Source organism: Tupaia chinensis, unplaced genomic scaffold (assembly GCF_000334495.1).
Source record: "Tupaia chinensis unplaced genomic scaffold, TupChi_1.0 Scaffold000682_1, whole genome shotgun sequence".
Classification (NCBI taxonomy): Eukaryota; Metazoa; Chordata; class Mammalia; order Scandentia; family Tupaiidae; genus Tupaia; species Tupaia belangeri.
Genome location: NW_006160205.1, coordinates 3,214,785 through 3,238,876, shown reverse-complemented (window position 1 = coordinate 3,238,876; position 24,092 = coordinate 3,214,785). Strand labels below are relative to the sequence as shown.

At 38.7% G+C, this 24,092-nt stretch overlaps 1 protein-coding gene across 1 annotated transcript in view; it reads right to left on the bottom strand.

The window, feature by feature from the left end:
• Positions 1-24,092, bottom strand: part of SUCLG2 (succinate-CoA ligase GDP-forming subunit beta) — a 303,376-nt gene that overhangs the window by 10,002 nt on the left and 269,282 nt on the right. The window contains exon 10 of the mRNA XM_006160361.3: positions 10,461-10,581. Within this exon, the coding sequence (XP_006160423.3) occupies positions 10,461-10,581 (121 nt within the window). The remainder of the gene's footprint in view (positions 1-10,460; positions 10,582-24,092) is intronic.

Sequence of the window (24,092 nt, the reverse complement as noted above, 5' to 3'; positions counted from 1 at the left end):
AACTAGTCTAACTTACTGAAAAACTCTTCTGTTCTTTACAACAATCCTATAAAGTTGTCCTATTTTTATTCACATTTTATAAATGAGTTTTTTTTTAAAAGAGATTTTTGCTATAGGGTATGTGCGCTTGCCAGAGAGACAGAAAGCAAGAAATCACCCCCGCCAAGGGGGTGGAGGGTGGACACACTGCAAACCTTTCCCTCCTGGGATTTTGGGCAAGTATGTGCACGCATCCAGCATGAGTTACAAGTCACCGGGTCCAGGACTCGAACCACAGTCGGCCATATGGGAGTCCAACGACATAATCGTTATGTAACCTGCTGGTCCCAGAAGATGAGATTTTTAAACCTGGTTCTGTTCCTGAGTGGGTGAATGACCCTAATCGCAATTTGGACACTACCTATTTCTTAGATGAATAACTTATCTAAATACTTTATATCGCTCATATTTCATGAGAATTAGAGATGACATAAGGTGTCCTGCGGGACTGTATCATATCCAGTCCTAACAGGCTTCAAGATTTCTGCTCCCATGGTAAGAAGGAACCAACACCCAGGGTGTGAAGGTGACAACTGTTCGTATGATCACAGCAGAAGTTACTAGCTTTGGTAGTAGGAAGCTGATGACCAGGTTCTTCTCTGGAGCATTTCCAAGAATGGTGTGTATGTCCTCTAATCCTCTAAGAGAGGTTTTAGGATCAAGTCTAACATCCACGGGGTGGGGGTAGGGGCTTATGTCAAGGAGCTCATGCTTTTGTTTATAACTATGTTAACCACCCCAAAAGTAACATATATGTTAATGAAAACCAAAGTTAAGGGAGTCTTCATACTAAACTAGAGTGAAATGACCCTCTGAAAACAGGAACATTTCATAATTCTGTATTCATTGCCCTACATCTGCCAGGGATGGGACCATTCATTTTAAAAAGGAATGTTTATATAAGCGCATGTCTGTGTAAATACCTTCCTTTCATGCCTTTCTTGAATCCTCCCCTGAGCCTGCAATCCATATATATTCTAATTTATGGGTTTGTGATGAATTTTCAAAGGTAATTTTGATAGGAGCCAGCAGATGGCATGGTAGTTAAGGTGCTAGACTCTCACATGGCCTACTATGGTTCAAGTCCCAGAACCGGAGGCTTGAAAAATCACACCAGGCACATATGTGCATGCCCAAAAATCCCAGGAGGAGAAGGAATTGTGGCATAGCAATCCTCCCTGGGGATTGAGGGTGATTTCTCACTTTCCCTCTCACTGTCTCTCTCTCTCTCTCTCTGGCAAGCACATACGTCCTATGGCAAAAACCTAAATCAAAACCAAAAAAAGGTAATGTTGATGGGATGAGACTGTTACCTGAAATGCTGACTTTGGATCTTTACTGTTGCCTAAGAAGTAACATCACTTTATCACTGAGAGTGTTCCTGCACTTGTGTGGGAGAAATGACTGGTTGGACTTTACTATGGCATTTTCCTTGAGAAGGTAGATTCTGAGAGCCCAACAAATTCTTACTTGACTCTTAAGAGTTGAAGATAGAGATTTAGTCACAGATAACTCAGGAAGTTTCCAGAATTCTAGGTCTTGCGGCTCAGCTCTTCTCTATACTAGGAATCTGCAAACTGTGGCCCATCAGCCAAATGTCTTCCACTGCCTATTTCCGTAAAAAGAGATTTACTGTGGTACAGCCATGCCCATTCCTTTATGTACTGCTGAAGGCTGTTTCATGCACGACAATGGCAAAGTTGAGTAACTGTGACAGGGAATACATAACCTACAAAGCCTAAAATCTTGCTTTTTACCAAAAAAAAAAAACCCAAAAACAACAAAAAAACCCCTACAGACCTGTATTCTACATAATCCACATTTCTGACCCAGTGGCTGAAGTACCAATAAGAAGGTAAAAATTGGCTTAATTTGCTTCCTTGATCTTTCTCACTTCCTACCCTGACATGGTCAGGCAATCATATTTCATAGGAAGAAAATTCCATCTAGGGTCTCTTTGAAATAAGAATAGCAAATTTGGCGGCTCAAATGCCTTTACTCTCCTTTTCCACAAACACAGTGGACAATAATAATCATAGAGCAAGATGTTCAATGCTGATTAAGATGAATATGTCTATATCCTTGACTTGATTTACTACACGCTTACTTGTGCTTTGACAATCCATCCTGTACCCCACAAAGATGTACGATGGTTATATATAAGCCAGAAATCACAATAAAAAACCAAAGAACTTTTACACCGAGCTGAAATATAGCCTCAAGATCCTTCTTGGCACAGCACTTCAGGAAGCCACTGCCAATAAATAGAAGGTGCTGTGAGATGAAAGCTGTGTTGTCTTCCCTGTGCTAACACATTCTCCCAGAGTCTTTCTGCTTAGATAGTGCTCTCTGTGAACAGCCTGAATGTGGCATTCTCTGAAAGTCATCACCGAAATACAAACCTATCATCTGCGAAGTATTAGGTGGTCGGGAAAGATGACATATTTTCCTATGCAAAAATGCATCATGACTTTCTCGACAACCCAGCAGTACAGGCTGCACCTGTATGTCTCCTCTAATGTGCCCTCTCTATATAAACCTGACCAAATATTACTTTCAAGTATTACATGAAGATGGCTACAGACTAAAATGGAACAAAAATAAGTTAAAATGCATTCTAAAAAATTCTCTGACGATGCTGGTGGATTCTGAAACAGGACTATAAAGCCACTGTACAAAATCTAAAGCTTTGCTGGCACACATTTGTATCCTGAATATACAAAGCTGTCAACAGACGTGTATACACTTTTCAACAGTATCATGGGTTGGCCTAAATTAACCATCTAGGTAATTTTTAATGTCATATTTTATATACATTTCAAAAAGGAAAAAAAAACTCATTTCAGATAATTTGTTCTTTATTCATGCCAAAAACAAATCATCTAAAAAGGCTACATTTCTCCCCAATACATGGTGTTCAATTCACCCAGGAGTCTTTTAAATAAAAATAATCCTGCGTCTCAGCAGGTGAGCTCTATTCTGATAAGGCAAGTAAATACATGTAATTATAAAGTTACCATTTTCAAAGAGGAGAGTAATCCTTTTCTTATCCACTGGTTAAAACAGCTTGTAATTATTATACAGCTGAGAACAAAAATTTGTCCACAAAAATCCCACTAAATCAAGCCTGATTTGATTGATTAAAACTTTTCTCATCAGGACATTTCTAATACACTGTGTGTGGGCAACAGAGTCTTTAAAATGTGGGCTGCTAATTGGTGAGATTTATGGCAAGGATCCTGGATCTTCCAAATGGTCACAGGATAAATGAGAGGGGCCACTTTAGTCACAGGAAATAGATACTAGTAACAAAACATGCCATTAGGCTTTTGAAATGTCTGTTATTTTGGTCATTAAAAATCTCACAGTTGTTCAGATTATATAGACATGTGGCAGAGTGCCTACATCTTTGAAAGCATTTGATAAATGTTAGCAATAATAGTTACTTATTATTGTAATGCAGACTCTGGTAAATTTTTTCTATCATACTTTTATAGGTCACCTGGTCTTGTCACAGATGCTGGGATCATAGAGACCCTTGTCTCATCTCTCTCTCCAGAGCTAGACAATAGTGTGTGTGTTAGAAAGTAAGCCAACTTTTAAGAAGAATTATTTATTTAATTTTATTTATTATTATTATTTTAAAGTTTACTACAGGGCATTTTCCCTCACCAGAGAGAAACAAGGAGAAAGAGAGAGAAAGTGAGAAAGTAAGGCAACAGGTCTGGGACTTGAATAACACTCGGCCATGTAGGAGTCTAGCGCCTTAGCTACCACACCATCTGTGGGCCTGGGTGAGTCAATTTTAATGCTACTAAGAAAGAAGACCACGGAGAAGATCCTCAGTAAAAATAGAAAGTACTCACCTGTTAAGTCAGGTCAAAAGTGACTAACAGAACTGTCCAAAACGTTCCTAGCCTTTCTATACTACTTCCCCCACCTCCCATTAAAAACAATGAAAGGCTGTTCTGTTTAGAAAAACAGACAGAACTAAATCATACTCTTAAGGATGGACAAACTATAAGTAAATGTTTTAGTTACAGAGAGATTTGTGGGAAGAGAATTTACATTTTGACTCAGAGGAAGGCATATAAAAAAATTTAGATTTGAGTATCAAAGAAATTCTCCAAAGGTCCCTATAGCTAGCAACCTTTTCCACAGTGGAAGCACTGATGACTACTTTCTGTGCAAAGACATTTTTGTTTTTAGCTGGTCTCTTATTTTAAGTGAGCTGTCCTGCAGGAGAATAACTTCCAAAACAACCAGTCCTATGTGTGGTTTCCTGGGGGGAAGAGGGGGCTTTAAAATTGGGGTTACATCTATTTGTCTATCATCTTTCTCCTTGGATCATCTCCAAAGTCCCATGTCTCTTCTCCACATGCATTCTGACATTACGGCTTCATCTTACTCGTGGGAGGATGTAACTAATGTTTTCTAACTCCCACCCTGGCTTTCCCAAGGGCATCAACTACGCCACCATTGGCTTGGTCTTTTAAAGCCCTTAGATCTCTTTTTTTTTCTGCTGTTCTTGCTTCACTCCATTTTCACATCTGTGTGGCAATGCTGCTTGGGTTTTAGATTCTACTTCATGTCATTGACTCTGGCTTCTACTCTGTTCTTTTAGCCATAACTTATTGCTGCAAAGCCATCAGTCTTTCCAGGACAGTCCTCTGATCTACCCATGTCCTGGGTTTCAGTCTTTGTCACTGTCATGATCCCAGTACCAACTCCCAGCTATGGAAGATGATTTACTTGATGACTTCTGAACTAGTAACTGCCTCCTCCTTCCTATCCAGTGATTTAAACCTTACATACCCTTCCAGGCTCAACTTGGAAATTTTCCTTTCATAATATTAATTTGCTACTTTACATCTCTAGATCCACTATAGTTATAGTAGTCAGTTCTGAGAACTGACTTAAAATAGAGAGGTATGCCAATGAGAGCAAGCTGAACTACAATGGACACTGAGTTGGAGGGACACATAAGAGTCTGCATTTCATCAGGGTAAAGAGCACTGGCTTGGTTTGCATTTAGTTTTCCCTTTATGGGGCCATTATGGATAACATTTTCTCCAAATTTCTGCATTTTGCTATCTCTGACCAGTGCCAAGAGTACAGTTAGGATAGAATGCCTCATCTTTCTGTTGTTCACCATGCAGGACCAATAAAATGTGGGGCTAGGTCTTGTCTTGATGTGGTTCGCACATCAAGAATTCACACATATGGATTATTACTGAGTATCCTTGGTACGATCGCATTGAGTGTGAGAGCCTATATTTACTTAAGGATATTTGTCACACAAGATACCAATTTCCTCAAGTGGAAGGAAAGAATACCAGCTAGGAGTCCAGAATGCCAAAGGCTTTCCTGCTCTTGATAAAGGTCCCAGTGCCCATTACAGGACAGGGGCTATAATGAAGAAAGAAGAGTAGTGATAAAAAAAAAAAAAAAAAAGAAAAAAAAAAAGACCACCAGGACATTTGTGGCCTTTGGGAGATAGTGTCCTTTTTGAACTCATCTTGAGTTATCACAACAATTCCTTATGATACAGTAGGCATCATGACATCATCAATGTTTCCAAAGATTCAGCAAGCCAGACTGGTGGCTGCCTGGGACCCCCAATGGCTTTGCTACAAAGACAGAGCAGTTCCCAGGAGGGCAAACATGTGTTATCATTTTACATAAATGGCGGGAGCAGTATTCAAAGAGTTCATAGAAAATATGTATTATTAAAAAACTATGCATGGGTTTCTTATTTTCTTTTTTCAGTTTTTGCTAAAGGATGTGTGAGCTTGCCAGAGAGAGACAGAGAGAGATACACAGAGGGGAGGGGGGAGGGGGGAAGAGGAAGAGAGAGATAGACATACACACAAAGAAAAACTGAGAAATCACCCATCGAGGGGGATGACCGTGCCACAATCCATTCTCCTCCAGTCTCCTCTTGGGATTTTGGGCATGCATACATGCACACATACATGCCCCTAGTGTGATTTTCAAGCCATTGGGTCCAGGACTCGAACCATGCAGTTGTCCATGTGGGATCCTATGCCTTAACCTCCATGCCACCTGCTGACCTGGGTTTCTTTCTTTCTTTCTTTCTCCCCACCTGTCTCCCCGAGAGATTTCTGCTATGAGAGAGAGAGAGACAGAAAACTAGAAATTAACCCCACCACCCGGGGGTGGGAGGATGGCCATGCCATAATTTCTTCTCCATTCTCCTCTTGGAATTTTGGGCATGCATGCACGTGCAGTCGGTGTGAGTTTGAAGCTGTCAGGTCCAGAACTCAGACTGTGGTTGGCTATGTGAGAATCCAGCGACATAACCACTACGCCATCTGCTGGTCCCTAGTCCAGGTTTCAGTATTTCTTTTCAGCTAAATAAACTTGTATGCTAATTCCATTTTCCTCAAACTTTAAAGTCTGTTATATTGTCTTGTATTGTAAATTATTTTTGTTTATTTCTCCAGTTATCTAGCAATTGAGATTTTTTTTCATGTTTTTTGTTATCCTCCTTAATGCCTAAAGCTCAAAAACCTGCATATGGTACTTATTAAAATATTAATTACTTAAATAACCACAACCATATACCTTGGAAGTACATTTAATTAAAAGATGCAAATGTGATCATATAAGAATGTAGACATTGGGACCAGCAGTTAGCATAATGGCTGTGTCACTGGACTCCCATGTAGTTGACTGTGGTTTGAGTCCCGGACCCAGTGGCTTAAACTCACGCTAGGCGCATGTGCGTGCGTTGCGTAAGATCCCTAGAGGAGAAGGGGTTGCGGTGTGCCCCCCCCCGGGGGTGATTTCTCACTTTCTGTCTTTCTGGCAAGTGCACACGCCCTTTAGCAAAAACCTCTCTCAAAAAAAAAAAAAAAAAAAAAAAAAAACAAAAGTAAAAAAAAAAAAAAAAAAAAAAAACAGAACGTAGACATTTCAAATCTAGTACCTCAGACAAACCTCTGATACAAACAGCAGAGATTATTAAGGGAGATACTCTTGAATATAGTATTTTGCATATTTTAGCATGTGTTCCATTTGGGTATAACAAGGATCATAGAATACTTCTGCGATAATACTCATAGTGTGAACATAAAAGAAGTACTCCTTTAGGGAAAATATTAACAGTGGGATAACCTTGTTTTCTAGAAATGCATCAATAACTAGTAAATTATGAGCCTCTGCTGACAAGGCACAAGGAAGATCACCAGAAAGAATGAGTCCGCCACAGTATGCACCCATTTCTAGTTATTTCCTAGTGACAGACACACTGGCAGGATTCGACTGCAGAAACCTGCTCCTTCCCTTTAAAAATGTGAGAAGGAGGGATCAGCAGGTGGCGTAATGGTTACATTACTGAACGCCCATGTGTTCGACCACGGTTTGAGTATCAGACCTGGTGGCATAAGATTCACACTGGGCACATATGCATGTGTGCCCCAAATCCTGAGAGAACAGAGGCAAAGGGACTGCAGTGTGGCCATCTCGCCTGAGATGTTATTTCTCACTTTCTGTCTCTCTGTCTCTCTGGTGAGTGCATGTGCACCCTTTAGCAAAAACCTCTCTTAACAAAATAAAACAAAACCCCCCAAAAGTGAGGGAAGTTGATTCTTACAGTTAGAGTCACTGGTCCCTTTGACCACCAAAACAGTCTGATATCAACATTTCAATCTGAATTGTACTGATACAAATGAACTCATTAACTCCTAGATCAATTATTTTCACTGCAGCCCTGCCAACTGTTTTCCTTCTACTGCTTTTATAGGGGTCAATTATGTTGCATTTCCATTTTTAAGAAGATTTAATTCACTGATAGGTTTTAATGTCCATATTAAACTTTGTCAACTGGAAGTTCTGCTATTCTTATTTTACCTTTGTGGTCATTATTTCTATCAAGTCCACATGGTGCAGATCTAAGCGACAGTCCCAAAAAAGAAGATAGAATGAAAATGTTCAGAGAGTAAGAAAAGAAAGAGATACAAAGAGAGAAAGAAGTGTAGGAGAAAAACAAGCTGTGGCTGTTCTGGAGCCAGCACTCCAATGGCTGGGGATACACGGTGGGGTCAGAATATCTTTATCTTGAGGAGAAGGTCTCTAGGGAAGCACAGCCCTGTACAGAGAGTTGGGAAATTAACCATCCCAAGAATGATATTGTAGACATAGACACAAGGGAGCTCCTGGGTGAGTGGAATGCGAGTTTGTCAAAGATGTGGGTAGGACTTACGAACGTTTTCACAATAATACGTCTGTTTTTGTTTCTCTAATATAGTGGAGCACAAAGTGAGGCCCATAGAACTGGAGTATGTGCTTGTGTGTGTTGAGGGGGTGTCCCTAAGGTAAAATTTATGTTTGCAGTTGTGGTAGTAGTAATGATGGTAATACCATGTTGGCGTCTGCACTTACAGTGCAAAAGCAATGGTGGGTGGATAAAAGTGCAGGCACATTCCCATGGAATCCAGGCAGTGTCAACAAACTGTACTGGTGTCCACTGTACTTTATACTGCCACATACTTACAGTAAAATATTACCAGTTTCAGGTAAAAATGTCCTTGATGAATGGTAAAATATTATTGAATTTATTAATTTTATTAAATCTCACTCCTTGCATCCACATCTTTTTAGTACTCTTTTGATCAAATGGCAAGTACACTGAAGGCCCTTCTGTGACATTATGAACTAGAATGGGTGTTCCAAGGAAAGGTATTTGTGCAACTGTGTCTGAGTATTGAGCTAACCTACTCTTCCATGGACACCACTGTTACTTAACAGAATACCCGACACACACGGTTATTCAGACTTGGCTTCATGGCAGACATCTTCTCAAAAATGAATGAAGTGAATTTGTTACATCAAAGAGAACAACTGATTGCTCTGTGGCTGATAAAATGTATACTTTAAAGTGAAATTTCAATTCTTAAAAATTTGTGTATGTCTTGTAAACTAGACAGCTTCCTACCACTTATAAATTTTCTGATGAGAATGGTGATATTAACAAATGTGATTTTCTTTCTTTCTTTTTTTTTTTTTTTTTGAGAGATTTTCACTGTAGGGCGCGTGCGCTCGCCAGACAGACAGAGAGAGACATAGAGACAGAAAGCGAGAAATCACCTCACCGGGGGGATGGTCACGCCGCAATCCCTTCTCCTCCATTCTCCTCAGACAGAGAGAGACATAGAGACAGAAAGCGAGAAATCACCCCCCAGGGGGGATGGTCACGCCGCAATCCCTTCTCCTCCATTCTCCTCTCGGGATCTTGGGCACGCACGCACACGCGCCCGGCGTGAGTTTTAAGCCACCGGGTCCGGGACACGAACCGCGGTCGACTACGTGGGAGTCCAGCGACATAGCCATTATGCTAACTGCTGGTTCCCGACAAATGTGATTTTCTTTTGCAAGTTGAAATGTACCAACCTTTAGAAGAACTGCATAATCTGAAATTTTCCAAATGATCAATGCACGATATTACAAATCATACATGGATAAAACACACTTAATGGGCAAGACAGACCACTGGATTTTAATATAATAGAGTATGGAAAGTTCACTGAGGTAGTTTCAGATTCTACATGAAAACTAACCTTTAATAAAGAAACTATTATTAACAGATTTTTAGTATAGTACCAAAGAAAAAAATTCACAACCAAATTTAAAAACTACTAAAAACTCCTTCCATTCCTAAATATGTATGTCTGTGATACCACATTTTCTTCATATGCTTCAACCAAAGCACCATAATACAAAAGATTTAATGGAGAAACAAATATTAAGCTAGATTTTAAAAAGGGATTTATGAAACTGTAAAATGATGCTACTATTCTTAAATTCTTTAGAAGTCAATTTTAATAGCATATGTAACAAATATACTTTACTATGTAAAATATATCATCTAAAAATAGAAAATACGAAACTGAAAATTTTATTATAAAAAAGGAAGTAATGTTTAAAATTCCATGTAATTCCTATTACCAAATTAATTAATTAAATCAATTGATAGCAGCTGATAGGAATAACTCAAACTAAACGAAAGCTCTTTGGAGTACTCAATTTTAACAAGAAAAGAGGTCCTGAGATCAAAATGTTCGAGAACTGTTGTACTCTCATGATGAATAATACTTTGAGAGCAGCACTACTCAAGACCATTTCCTCCAGAATACTTAATTTCATTAAACATTTCATAATAAAGGGACTTACACTGTGGAGTAAATTTGGGGAACGTGGAGTCTTAACATACCTGCCTTTCTTGGAGAGTTGCAACTTATCTTACCCTGTTGGAGGTTCAGAGAGGTTCCGTTGTGCAACGTTTGTTCATTGTATTCAACCGAACATTTCCTTAGTTATCTCAGGACATGTGTGAGTCCAGAAGATGCTGATCACCTGACCTTGGGGAAGGGGTAACAAGGGAATCTACCGTGACTCACCTTCAAGCCGGACCACCAGGGGTACTTTGAGTTCTAGCTCACGGCAGGCTTTCGTGATCCCATTGGCAATAATGGCACAGTTGACAATACCACCAAAAATGTTGACAAGGATGGCTTCAACCTGAAATTAAAAAATATACAGAAAGTTGCTCACCAACATGCTAACAGCCGCGATCTCTCTCTCTTTTTTTTTTTACATAAAGCACAAAATATAAAAACATGTTAAGAAAATTAACAGTAATGAATAAATATCAATATTTAACATTACCAAGTCAGCCAATATTATCCCATTAAGCACTCCTCTGAATTTCAAATGATTTAAATCACCATTTGTTTGTCTATTTGTTATATACTATCTTTTAATTGTTGTTTTTTTTGTGTGTGTGTGTGTGAGTGTGTGTGTGATGTCCTTTAAAATTTCATACACTTATGTCCTTTCTCTCCATAGTTTATGCTTAAATTTTGATCTGTCATGGTGTCTCCTGGAATATTTCCGAACCAGGAACCTACTACTAAGTTGTTCTGTATTATTAAGTAAATATTCAAACTTCTCCAAGCTTTCTTAATACCTCTTTGATATGCTAGAGCTATATTCTCGAAAGTCGGAGATAGCTTAATTACCTTAGATAACGATCCTTTTGATTTAAAAAAAAAAAAAAGACCCCTACAATAAAGAGAAACAAGCTCATAACATAAGTAATGATGTAGAGAAAGTCGAGTCATTGACTGGAATTTTTAAAAAATGTAAATTTAAACTTGTCCTGTTAACCTGTTTGTACACATTCCATATTCAAAGGCATGTGGACCCAAAAAAATTGTGCTTGTCCTGACTTGATAAATAGGCATAAGAAAATCCTGTATAATTAACATGAAGAATGAGATAATGAAGAGAATTCATTACCTAGATTAATTGATAACACCCACGGAAAATGGCTATTCATCAAGCTGGAGGCATCAAAATTCCAACAATGGAGTCACAATTAAATTATACTACACTAATTGCAAAGCATGTACGTGCATGCTGCATGCCATTTTTAAATCCCGTTATTTCAATACGGTAAATTAACTACACAAAACACAGGAAGAAAGAGTATCTTACATTTCTATAGCACTTAACTGTTTAGAAAGTGCCATTACTTAAATTCTCATTTTTATTTTGATCCTTCCCACAAAGCTATTCGTTAAGTATGGTAATAACTGGCCCTCTAGCTGATAAAGACACTGGGTGCATTCAGGGGATGTAGCCAAAGGTCATGTAGGTAATAACAGGTAGCAGTGGTGAGGTTCAAAGTCAGCTCTCTAGAATGCCCACTGATTGGTTTATTCATGCCCACTGCTAGAGCGTGGACCCTAGGCAAGTCATGTAACATCTAATGCTCCAAAATCTGAAACTTTCTGAGTGCCGACATGATGCCAAAAGTGGAAATTCCACCATCTGACCTCATGTGACAGGTCAGGCAAAACACAGATATACAGCACAGTTTATTAAGAGTTCCCAAAGGAAAAAAAGACCTTCTCAGTCCCCTTCGGTTGTAATATATCTTCTATCCTTTCTGCACACACTCAGATCCCCCCATGCAAGTGTGCCCACGTAGTATGTCATGCACAAAATTATTAAAACATTGCATAAAAGCAGCTGCAGATTATGTATGTAAGATACATATGGAACATAAATAAATTCTGTGTTTAGACTTGGGCCCCACTCCCAGAGTACCTCATGTATATGTAAATATTACAAAAATAAAAAATCCTCAACACTTCTAGTCTCAGGATTTTGGATAAGGGGTATTCACCCTGCAGTATCTAGTCAAGAAGGTCGTTAAAAGGCTCAAATGAGATAATGTATGTGAAATATTTAACATATGTATTTACATGTATTAAATGAATAGTTATACATGCATTTATTCAATAAGAAGTGATGAAAGTGGGTAGGTTACCTAGGGAGAAAATGTAAGTAAGAAAACCTTTCTTGGCGTGCAAAAACGTTGAAATCTAATATAATGAGAACACGAATTCAATGAAGTTCAATAAAAAGGTAATGTCTTAAGAATAAAATAAATGAGCAATAGTTTTCGAACCAACTAGAGATTGGGGCTACTCCCAAAAAAGAACTCTCCCATTACCGTTCACAGCAGGCTGACTGGTTAGCAGAAGCTTGCTTCCTAATGACAGCTATTAAATGCTGTTAGCACTGAGGCTTGGTACAGCAGTAGTTTCCAAATAACCGTGGGATGGAGAGAAACTTGCCAGAACAATGGAAGAAAAACACTCAGGAGCGATAATGACTCCATGGGGTCCAGGATGGAAACACAGGAACTGCTGAGGCTCACTAAGGTCTGTGCAGAAGAGCAAAGCTTTCTAGTAAAGCACACACTGGCACCTGCACACCTCTGCCATGTTCCAACCTGCACATTCATTAAGGCGAGTTCACACGTCATCTCTTAGAGACACTCGCCCATTGCACCAAGTCAGGGTGAGTTCTGTTTAATCCATTTCCAAAGGTCTGATTGTTTTGTAGAACAGTTAGAACATACATGGTGAATTTACAGAAATTCATCTAACTTGGCAGAAGTGGGGTTTAGGAGGAAAGATGCTTGTGACCCCATGATTCAAGTCTACTCAGTGGGAGAAGGGCCTGGAGTGAGAGTCTGACAGGAGATGCGGACCTGGAGCTGCCTCAGCAGCCCCTCCTATGAGTCTCTCATACGTCAATATCTCGCTGTATTTAAGGAGAGCCCAACATCAAATATGGATACTGAGTCAGCCGAGTAGTCAGCAGCCAGGTGCTGTGTAAAGAAAGCTGGATCTCACATGGCCAACAGTGGTTCATGTCCTGGCCCCGGTAACTTAAAAGCCACACCAGGCATGAGTGTATGTATGCCCCAAATCCTTTCTGGATGGAGAAAAGGAGGAAAAAGGACTGCAGCATGACAACACTCCAGTAGCTAACACTTCCTTTCTCTCTGACAAGTGTTCATGCCCTCAGGTAATTATAAAAAAAATTTAAAATAAAAAAAAAAAAGACTACATTCCTTAAAAACAAGATACTCTTCCTACAAAAACTTGTGCCTAAAAGTAAGCCAACCAACTCAACTGGGAAAAAAATATTTGGCTCTGTTAGATAAACTGAGCAATGGATCATTTCTGGTCTCAGTGCAGTTCATCCTTTTTTTCTCACTTCTAAAATGTGACTTTCCTATGTGAATTATCTTTGTGCACCTTTAAAACAAGGACTACCCATTTTTTTCCAGCATGATCCAAGACATGATGCAATCATCTAATAAATAATGATTTAAAGAATAAATTAATCTCAATAGATACATGAAGACTGTTTCCTTCGTACAAGACAGAGGTAAGTGCTTGGGATATGGAGAAGAATAAGATACCATCACTTCCCTCAAGGAATTAAAAGATCAACTTGAGAGCCAGACTAGGAAACTGAAAATTACAATTCTGGGTCTATCAACACCCCCATGAAGTCAAGACCAGAACAGGGATAGTGATGAGTGAGGCATTGGAACAAGTGATGTTCCAGCAGAGAGGGAAACACCTGGCTCTCTGGTAGAAGCAAGCAGTCAGGAGAAAGGCAGAGAAGTCAGCAACTCAGTTCATGGAGGAACTTACAGACTGAATGGTGCAATGACCCCAGAAGATGCATGTGAGGCAGAGAGGGGGAATTCGGCTCCTTTTGCATTTACTTCCTTTTCTAGAGCAGGTGAAGGCAAGTCTTAAAAGCATCTCCTTGGGAGGGAGCGGGAAAGTGATAAAAGAGAGACAGAACGAAAAGTGAGTGCATGAGAGAGAGAGAGAAGCCTAGAGCAGCCATGTGAGAATTTGAGAGAATGTGAGAGGAGCAGTAAGACATAGAGGCTCACAGTAAGACACACAGAATCCTCAGTTCAGGGGAGTGAAGTTTTGAGGACTCACAGTGGGCCATACTGCGCTATGGAAAATCACCACCCGGGGTGGCGGAAAGACCTCACTCACCATTCTCGCTTTCCCTCCCACTATACAGTCATTTGCTGCAGTCATGCGCTTTAATGGAAATCTGATTTAAGGTTTCACTTTGGGCCAATTTCTATAATTAACTACTGTAATCTGCAATCTCAAACTGAGAATGAAATTAAGACAGTTTAAAAATGAAAGCCTTGTGACATCGTTATTATTATTTAGCATTTATAAAGCATATCACATTTTCAATGGGTGCCTTGCGTTTGTTCGTTTTACAACCGCTAACTGCTGTGCCACGATAATACCAGTAACAACTTTTAATTGTCTTTTTATTTTTTTTTTTTGATCTAGCAAAGAGAATGTTAAAAAATAAATAAAATAAAAGGTCACTGCTAGGTCTATTTAAGTAAAACCCAGAGATTTTCCCAGAAGATTCCTAAGTGGTTTTAGGAACAGAGGCTTTTTCAGATTCTCGGGAGAATCGCAAGGATTGCTATTTACTGTTTCACAAAAGTAAAGATCATCTAATGAGGCAGTGAAGGTGCAGATCCCAGGTCTCCAGACCCCAGAGAGCTGTTCCCAAGATGAAACCCCAGCAGCTGCTGGCAGCTGTGCAGGTGGCTGGGCAGTCCAAATGCACAGTTTTCAAATGCCTCTGTGTGTTCAGCTTTGCACACTCCCTCTGGATGCAGACTTCAGCCCACAATTTAAAAAAAAAAAAAAGGAATGAACTTCAAAGAGGAAAAGCTACAGCCCTTGCTATTTATCAAGCTCCTCTCAACTCCAAATAAACAAACCAACCAAAATCAATAGTAATACTAATCTATCTCCCTTTCTTGGAACATAGATCCCTTTGAGTATCTGATGAGTATCAGATTGCAGTCAGATAAATTCACACACACACACACACACACACACTTTTTGAATAATTTTAGATGAGACCCATGACTTCATTGCTCCCATTGGATATGACCTCAAGGGCAGATAATGACAGGTGGTGACCCACAGCATAGACTACAGGATGGGGTATGGGAGAACTGTAAATTCTTTGCAAGAACCTATTTTGACTGTTTTGAAAAAGTATCCATAATGACATTAGCAGGACATAGAAATGGTTTATTACCTGCTGATGATAACAGGTATAGTATTCTCAACTGGACTGGTCTGAGAAGTATTACATATTGGGTAAATTCTCTTTACAAATTAAATGATATATAGTGATTGAATATTTTAAAAAATGAGAATAAGTAATAATAATCATCATTATCTGGAAAAAATGATGAAAAGTTATTTGATCATGATGATGTGAATAGTAATGCCTTTGTCTTGACTGATATGCATGGTAATCATGCTGGAAAAAGAAGTGTAATACACTGTAAAGATATATATGAATAAATGTAATATAAAAAATAAATTTTTAAAAAGTATCCATAATGTTTAAGAATTAATGTATTAATAATAATCACAAATACAGGAATAACTAACAATTACTAAGCATTTAGTATATAGTATACAGTATGCTAATGATTTTACATGTATTAACACATTTAAACCATGGACATTATATGAAGAGTATAGTATCATGCGCATTTTATAGACAAGGAAACTGAAGTGGAGATCTAGGAGAATCACCAGGGCTACAGCTATACCTGCTGTGGTGTATCTGTGTTAAATGTCCCTAAGAGACAGCAAACCCACTGAGGCCCTACAAAATGTGTGGTGCTTAGTACTTTCTTATCATCACCATTGCTGATTTTGCATAGACTTATGAGCTAGAAATTACAGATAAGAAAACCAAGATTCAGAGGTAAAAGCAGTGTGCCAACTTATATAGTCTGCATGCTGTGAGATTCCAAAATTCAGTTCTTCTTCAACATTATTCTAGTCCCTCCCCCCCCCTTTTTTTAAGAGAGTGATTTTTGCTACAGGGTGTGTGTGCTCCCCTGCGAGGCAGAGAGACAGAAAGCAAGAAATCACTCCCTGGGGGGATGGCCACACCACAATCCCTTATCCTCCATTCTCCTCTCAGGATTTTGGCCACACACATGCACCCACTGTGTGTTTTAAGCTACTGGGTCTGGAACTCAAACTGTGGTCGACTAAGTGGGAGTCCAGTGATGTAACCATTATGACATCTGCTGGTCCCTCTTCTGATTCCCTTTAATGAAATGCAAGTACTGCCATATTGCTCAATAAAAAGTGAGATATTTGTTCTATGCATATATATTGAACACATATAAAACTGCAACCCATGCTAATAGTTACGAAGAAGGAAATCTAGTACTTGGAGAATCACAGGACAGGATTCTTGTTAGACTGGATGTCAGGAAGGGCCTTTCAGGGGCAGAGACATTTAAGATAGGGTTTGAAGGACAATCGGGAAAAGGCCAGGTAGATTACAAGAGGGGAAAGAATATCTCAGGACCACAGAATACCATAGGTCAAAGTGAGAATACAGAAAAGAGCCTGGTGTGTTCGACAAACTGCACAGAACCTGAAGTATCAGTTGCCTAAGGTTTGCGAAACATAGTTGAAGGTGAATGAGACAGACCATCCAGCAGGGGCCAATGCGTGCAGGTTTACCTAACAAACACCAGGAAAAGTTGGAGAAGCACCTGATTTCAAGATACCTACACATTTCAGAGAGGTCAGGAAGGGAAATAAAATATATTCATCATCCACAATGCAGTTATGCTAAACTTATAAGACACATTTTAAAAAAGAAACAAAAAATCTCTACCTTATGGATGAACAGAGGTTCAGAGAATTTAGGGTCTCTCAGTCATTAACTAATCACAGTTCAAACCAACACCTGTTCTACCATAGCACATTAGAGGCAGTCCAGAACAGCTGAACAATCCCAGGGGGAAGTCAATGATGTATACCAGGGGTCAGCAAACTTCTTCTGCCAAGGACTAGGAAGTACTTAACATATTTTTGATTTTGTGGCCCAGTCTCTGTTACAACATTAGGTCTTTGGGAAAGACATGATGTATTGGTCTATGACTTTCTATGCAAAAATGCATCACGACTTTCCTGATGATCCAATACTTAACCTTGTCATTGTAGTACAAAAGCAGTAATAGAAAAACAACATGTGAATGAACGTGACTGTGTTCCAATAAATGTTAATTATTTTATTTATTTAGATTTTTGGCATTTTAAATTTTTAATGAAAATTTTTAACATTTAATTACTATACATCTTTTATTATTATTATTCTTAATAGATTCAATCACTATACATTATTTAGCTTATAAAGAGAATTTATCCAACATGAAATACACCTCAGACCAGTCCAGTGTAGAATACTATACTATATCTGTTGATGATAACATTATCATCAACAGGTAATAAACACTTTCTGTGTCCCACATATATCTTATTTCTCTATTCTTCAATAAAATTTATTCACAAAAACAAGTGGTAGGCCAGGTTTGGTCCATAGATCTATTTTCTAATCTCTGACATGATCTGCTTCAGTTTCCCTCAAATACACTGCAAGCATCCACCATCCCCCCCTTTTGCATCATTTGATATTTCTTTAACAGCATTTTTCAGGTTTTAAGTTTGTAGTTGTTCTTGCATCATTTTCTTGCCATCACTGACAACATTATGGTACCTAAGCTATAGTGGCCAATTATTTAAATGTGTTCATTCCAATCTTGATATCACATCTTTAAAATGAAACCTATACTTTTAACAAGTTCATAAAATGAATGCTATTGCTTTGTGTTCTTTTCCCCCTCCCTGACACTGCTTCGTTGTGAACAAATAAGCCAGCCAATTCAGCAATGGTTATTGCAAACAGTTAAGTGCTGCAGTTACAATATACTGTAGCAATACTGTAGCAATACTGTAGCAAAAGCAGGCAGCACAGTAAGTACAAGAATTGAGTTTTGTCTCTGCCTATTCCAAATTGGCATGCTAATTTAGTCTCACTGCTGTGGCCATTAGGTTGATAAAAATCAAGCAAGCATGTTTATATTGTCAAGATAAGGACTTTTTAAAAACCACAAGGTTATTTAAATTCGGAACATTGTTGCTCTTGTTTAAGCATCTGTTTTTGTGGAACTGTTTTTTTCTTTTTTTTTTTGGGGGGGGGTTGCTTTTTTTTTTGAATTCTAATCATGTCTTCTAATCCATTGGCAGCCAACGAAGGAAAATAAATGGTGAAGGAAATTAGATGCCGTTTGGATAATTGATGTTTGTCTGGCTTTAATAAAAATACTCTGCTAAATTAGAGGGGAGTCTGAACGGATTCAGTCAATAAGGAAGTAAGTCAGGTGAGGAATTCAATCTTGGACTTTGTTGTAATCTCACAGATAAACTAGTAGATCAGTTTAACTGGGACCAGATTTGCCTTCTGCTAAAATTCATGCAAGCTTCTCCAGCTTACTTTTCTCTTCTCAGGCTTACTTTTCTACCTTTGGTTTGTTCTGAGAAGTTTGAAATTATTTTATTTTGTTCAAATCCAAGTGCAAGGATCATTCAGTTAAAACAATGGATGTACCCTCCAAAGTAGCTGCATGTGAAAAACAGCTTTCCTGGGACCAGCAGTTAGCCTAACGGGTATGTCGCTGAACTCCCATGAAGCCGACCGCAGTTTGAGTCCCGGACCCGGTGGCTTAAACTCACGCCGGACATGTGTACATGCATGCCCAGGATCCTGAGAAGAGAATGGAGGAGAAAGGATTGCGGCATGGCCACCCCACTTGGGTGTGTGTGTGGGGGGTGATTTCTCGCTTTCTATCTCTCTGTCTCTCTCTTTCTTGCAAGAGCACATGCCCTATAGCAAAAAGCTCTCAAGGAAAAAAATAAATAAATAAACAGCTTTCCTAAAACAAGCAAAAAACACTTCTCATTCTGTCCTTCAATTTTTTTCCCCCCAAGAGAAAAGGAAATAATTTTAGTGGGTTCATGATCCAGCCTGAAAAATCTCAGAATGAAAAGTAAATATCCTAACCGTTACTCTTAATACTAAATAACATTTTGGACTTTTAAAATTTGCCAATTAAGATAAGGCATTTATTTTACTCCAACTTTGTTAAACTGATGGCATGAAAATGACATCTGATAAATGAATCCTCTGGGAACAATATTTTGAGGGAAAGCCAAGTTTCCATTCTACCTGACTTGTGAGAACAGCCATAGTGAACCAAAGGAAATGTGTTTAATTTGCCCTTGATCTGTCTATTCTCCTCCTGAATTCCTTACCTATTTATGTCCAGTAATTTTTTCCTCACTAGAATAAGTAAAATCATATGGTGGTTTATGATTTATGGAGTATTGATTTTCCTAAGTACTAGGAATTATGCACAAAATCTTCCCAAGTAAGTCAACTGAGACCTAAAGAGCTTAAATAACATGTTCAATGCCACACAGCAACTAAATGATGGAGGTGGGATCTGACCCAAGTCAGTGTTATTTGAAAGTCCTCACTCTTTCCACCCGCTCTAACTCTCTGTCTATAACCAGTGACTCTTAAGATTAGCCAAGAGCTCTAATACTGTTTTGGACCCATCTTCAAGGGCATGCTTCTGAGTCCTACATTTTGATGACTAAGGCTTAGCGTGAAATATTGCTCAGTTAAAATCAATCAGAAGTGGGCCAGCAGGTAGCGTGGTGGTTAAGGCGGCTGGATTCTTCGACCATAATTGAAATCCCTGATGTGATGGCTTGAAACTCATGCTGGGGTACATGTGTGTGCATGCCCAAAATCCCAGGAGAAAAATGAAGGAAGGAATTGTGGCATGGCCATTTCCCATGGGGGGTGATTTCTCCCTCCCTCCCTCCCTCCCTCCCTCCCTTTCTCTCTCTCTCTCTCTCTCTCCCCTATAGGAAAAACATAGGTGCCCCCTATGGCAAAAGCCTAGAGGAAAAAAATATATTAATCAGAGGTAATGTAGCTTTTATAGTTTATGGACCAATAAATTTTTAGTTCTTTACTTCCAAGATGTTTCCTGTTTACTGATAACAACTTGTCCAGATCTTATGGTTTATAATCCCTACTTAGAAGGACTAGAATGGCAATGAGGTATAAGATAGTTTTCAAAACCTGGACTTTTCTAAGCTGGAATAGATGTCCTTAAGAAACACATCTCCTCCTATCTGACACAACCAGATTTATCCCCTTACTGCTGTTATTTATAATCATTATTGTGAAAATACTTTTTTTTTTTAAGAGAATTTTTTTGCTATAGGGCACAGGTGCTTGACAGAGAGACAAAAAGCAAGAAACCACCCCCCAGGGGAGATGGCCATGCAGCAATCCCTTCTCCTCCATTCTTCTTTTGTAATTTTGAGCATGCACGCACGCACGCTCAGTGTTGAGTTTTAAGCCGCTGGGTCTGGGATTTGAACAGTGGTCAACAACATGGGAGGCCAGTGAGGTAACCATTATGCTATCTGTTGGTCCCTGAAAATTCTAGTGAAGAAATATCACTAGAGCATCACCATCAGTATAGATTTTAGATATAAGAGTGGAAAGGCCACTGGAAGCCTTGGTAATTCTGTTCTCTGTAAGTGGCTGTGTCATCTGGAATGGTGCTGGTTTCATGAGTAATCTTTAACAGTGCCTGTCATGGGAGAGAGGGAACGAATCAAAGCACATGTATTATATATTTGTTTCTCAAACTGTGGAGTTACATAAAATTTTGATAATTATAATTTAAACTTTACATCTTACTAGGAAAATGTCAGGCAGTGAAGAAATCCAGTTCACATCCAGCATAATAATCACCTACAACCTGTGTCCATTACTGTTGTTATAACAAAATACTCAGACTGGGTAATTATGCATGCTTAGGTTACATAAGTCAAAATGTTGACTATGGACTTCTAACACTAGTTAGGACCCAGTTCCTTCCACTGTGAATACTGCTAAAAACACTGTGAATACTACACAATAAAAATCGGCAAGTCATACTTTCTCTCAAAACAAATATTTGTCTTAAGACAAGTTTTCCAGGGTTCCATAAAGCATAAGATCTAAGTAATGCTCCCTAAAAACATAATCTGATCACATAATTTGTATTCTAGCTTGTGTGAGCTTTAGCAGACCATCTGTGTTCTAACTTATCACACCCTAATTTAGTCATTTTCTCCAGAAGAGTCAATGGATTGGAAATTTGATCTGCAGGGAGTTGTCAAATTTAAGCATATTTGTAGTTAGAAGCACAGGATGGCACAGGTTAAGTGATTAGGGTCCTTCTCTACAGAGATGCCAATCATTTCGCTATTTAGGTTGAATTTATAGTACAGATGGCTTTCTGTATTCATGGCCCCTACATTCATAGACTGAACCAATCATGGACACAGCCAAGTCACACCAACTGTTATGAGAAGCTCCCTAATAGAAAAATGTTGACATTGTATATATTTTCCTTTTCACTTATATCTGAGATGCTAAGGGTTACTTAGAAGTAGTCTACAGATGATTTAAAGTTCGTGAAAGGATGTGTGTTGGTTTTATGGGAATATTATGTCATTTTACAAAGGACTTGAAGCATCCTTAGATTTTGGTATTGAGGGAGGTCCTGAAAACAATAACCATGGATTCTGTGGAATGACTGACTCTGCAAGAATGATGGCTTTGACCATCAAAGGCAACAATCACAAGTACCCTGGACATACAAGCTTCCCCAGTTGTCAGCCAACATGGTCATAGTAGTTAAGTCAACTACTAACAGGATATTCAAAGAGGAAAAAATCTGGGAGCCAGTGAGGTGGCAAGGTAGTTAAGGTGCTAAACTTCCACGTGGTCCCATGATTCAAGTCCCAGACCCAGCAGTTTGAGAATCACACCTGGCATGTCTACGTGCCCAAAATCCTAAGAGGAAAATGGAACGTGGTGTGGCCATTACCCCTGGGTGGCGATTTCTCACTTTCCCTCTGTCTGTCTTGATCTGTCTCTCTGGCAAGCACAGCTATACAGCAAAAACCTAAAAGAAAGGAAGGAAGAAAGAAAAAGAAAAAAAATCTGGGGGCCAGCAGATGGCATATCAGTTATGTTGTTGGATTCCAACATGGACAACTGCAGTTCGAGTCCCGGTACCAGTGGCTTGAAAAATCACACTGGGCAACTGGACATGTGTGCATATATGCCCAAGATCCTGGGAGGGTAATGGAGAAGGGTTGGTAGTGGCTATTCCCCCCTGGGGGGGGGATTTTTCACTTTCCATCTCACTGTCTCTGTCTGTTTCTTTCTCTGTCAAGTGCACATGCCTAAAGGTAAAAACAAAACAAACAAAACTCTAAAAAACTAATTAATTTAAAAAGTAAGATAAAATCTGAAGATGGAATTACTGTATTGGTTGGAATTGTAAACAGGGATAGGAGACAAGGAATTCAAAAGACGAAAGGACACTGAGATTTGAGGGAATAGCAGAAACATGTATTTTTTCAGAGACATTTCCCAACATCTCAGAATCAAGGATCTTGGGAAATGCCATAATGATGAAAGCTACTTAGAAATTTAGGATGGCAAATACCAGGTTCCTGTTTGAGTGCCATGTGCTTAAACAGCTCTTGCAAAACTACCATAAAATATAATTTGGTCATAGAACCATTAGAAGTTTTAAAAAAAAAGAACAAAAATATTTTGGTCATACTATTTCACCAAGAGGCATCAAAAGACTTAAGAAAGGAGGAATAATACAATTCTCACTTAAGAAATGAGCTACTAGAATTGACAGTTAAGAAATATTTTGGTTACAAAACTGCCTTCCCAGCTTAACAGATAATTGCTTTCAAGGCAGGATACTCATTGCTCTTAATGCAATATCTATATTTTATTTGTAATAGGAGCTACACTGGTGCAGATTAAGAATATTTATTGGCATATTCTTTCTGAGCAGTATTTTGTCCAATCACCTCAGACTTATGTCATCTTGATGAATGGGAATATGTATACTCCATCATCATTAGTTAGAGAGTTAATATAGAGAACACCCATAAAATTGGCAACTTGCTGAAGGACCCATTTATTAATCTATAAACAGGATATCTATCCGTCTACCATTGCAGTATAATAGTTTTCACAGGGTAACTGTTCCTACAGGAAAGTAAAAATAAAAAGGCTTCCACAGCTGATTGGTTCTCCTTTCTTCATGACTGGCATCAATTAAAAAAATAAATAGCTAAACAGACAGAGCCAAAACTTAGGACTACACAGATTCACACTTCACAAAGAGAAATGGAGATACATTTAGTTAATAACAAAGCCCACTGTTTCTGTAAATAACAAGCCTAATGTAAAATGAAGGTAGGACACAATGATTCTGTGATGCTTCATACATCTGTTCAAATAAACCTATCATTTAGTTTTCTGGAAAAATAAAGGGTTGACAAATATTCATATGCATACCTCAGTAGACACATAGAAGCTTCCAACTAAGATCTCAGTCAATTATAAGTTATTTCTTATAGATTAAAATTTGTACTAAATTTAGTTTTTAAGACACATATGTATATTTCTATTTATAACAAATCTCACCAGTTTATTTGTGATGATCAATTTACTGCCAGATGTCTCTGTAAATACAAGTCTCCAAACTATTTCTTCTTCTTTTTTTTTTTTTTTTTGAGACATCTTTGCTATAGGGTGTGGGCGCTTACCAGAAAGCCAGAGAGACAGAAGGTGGGAACTCACTCCCCAGTAGGATGGCCACACCACAGGTC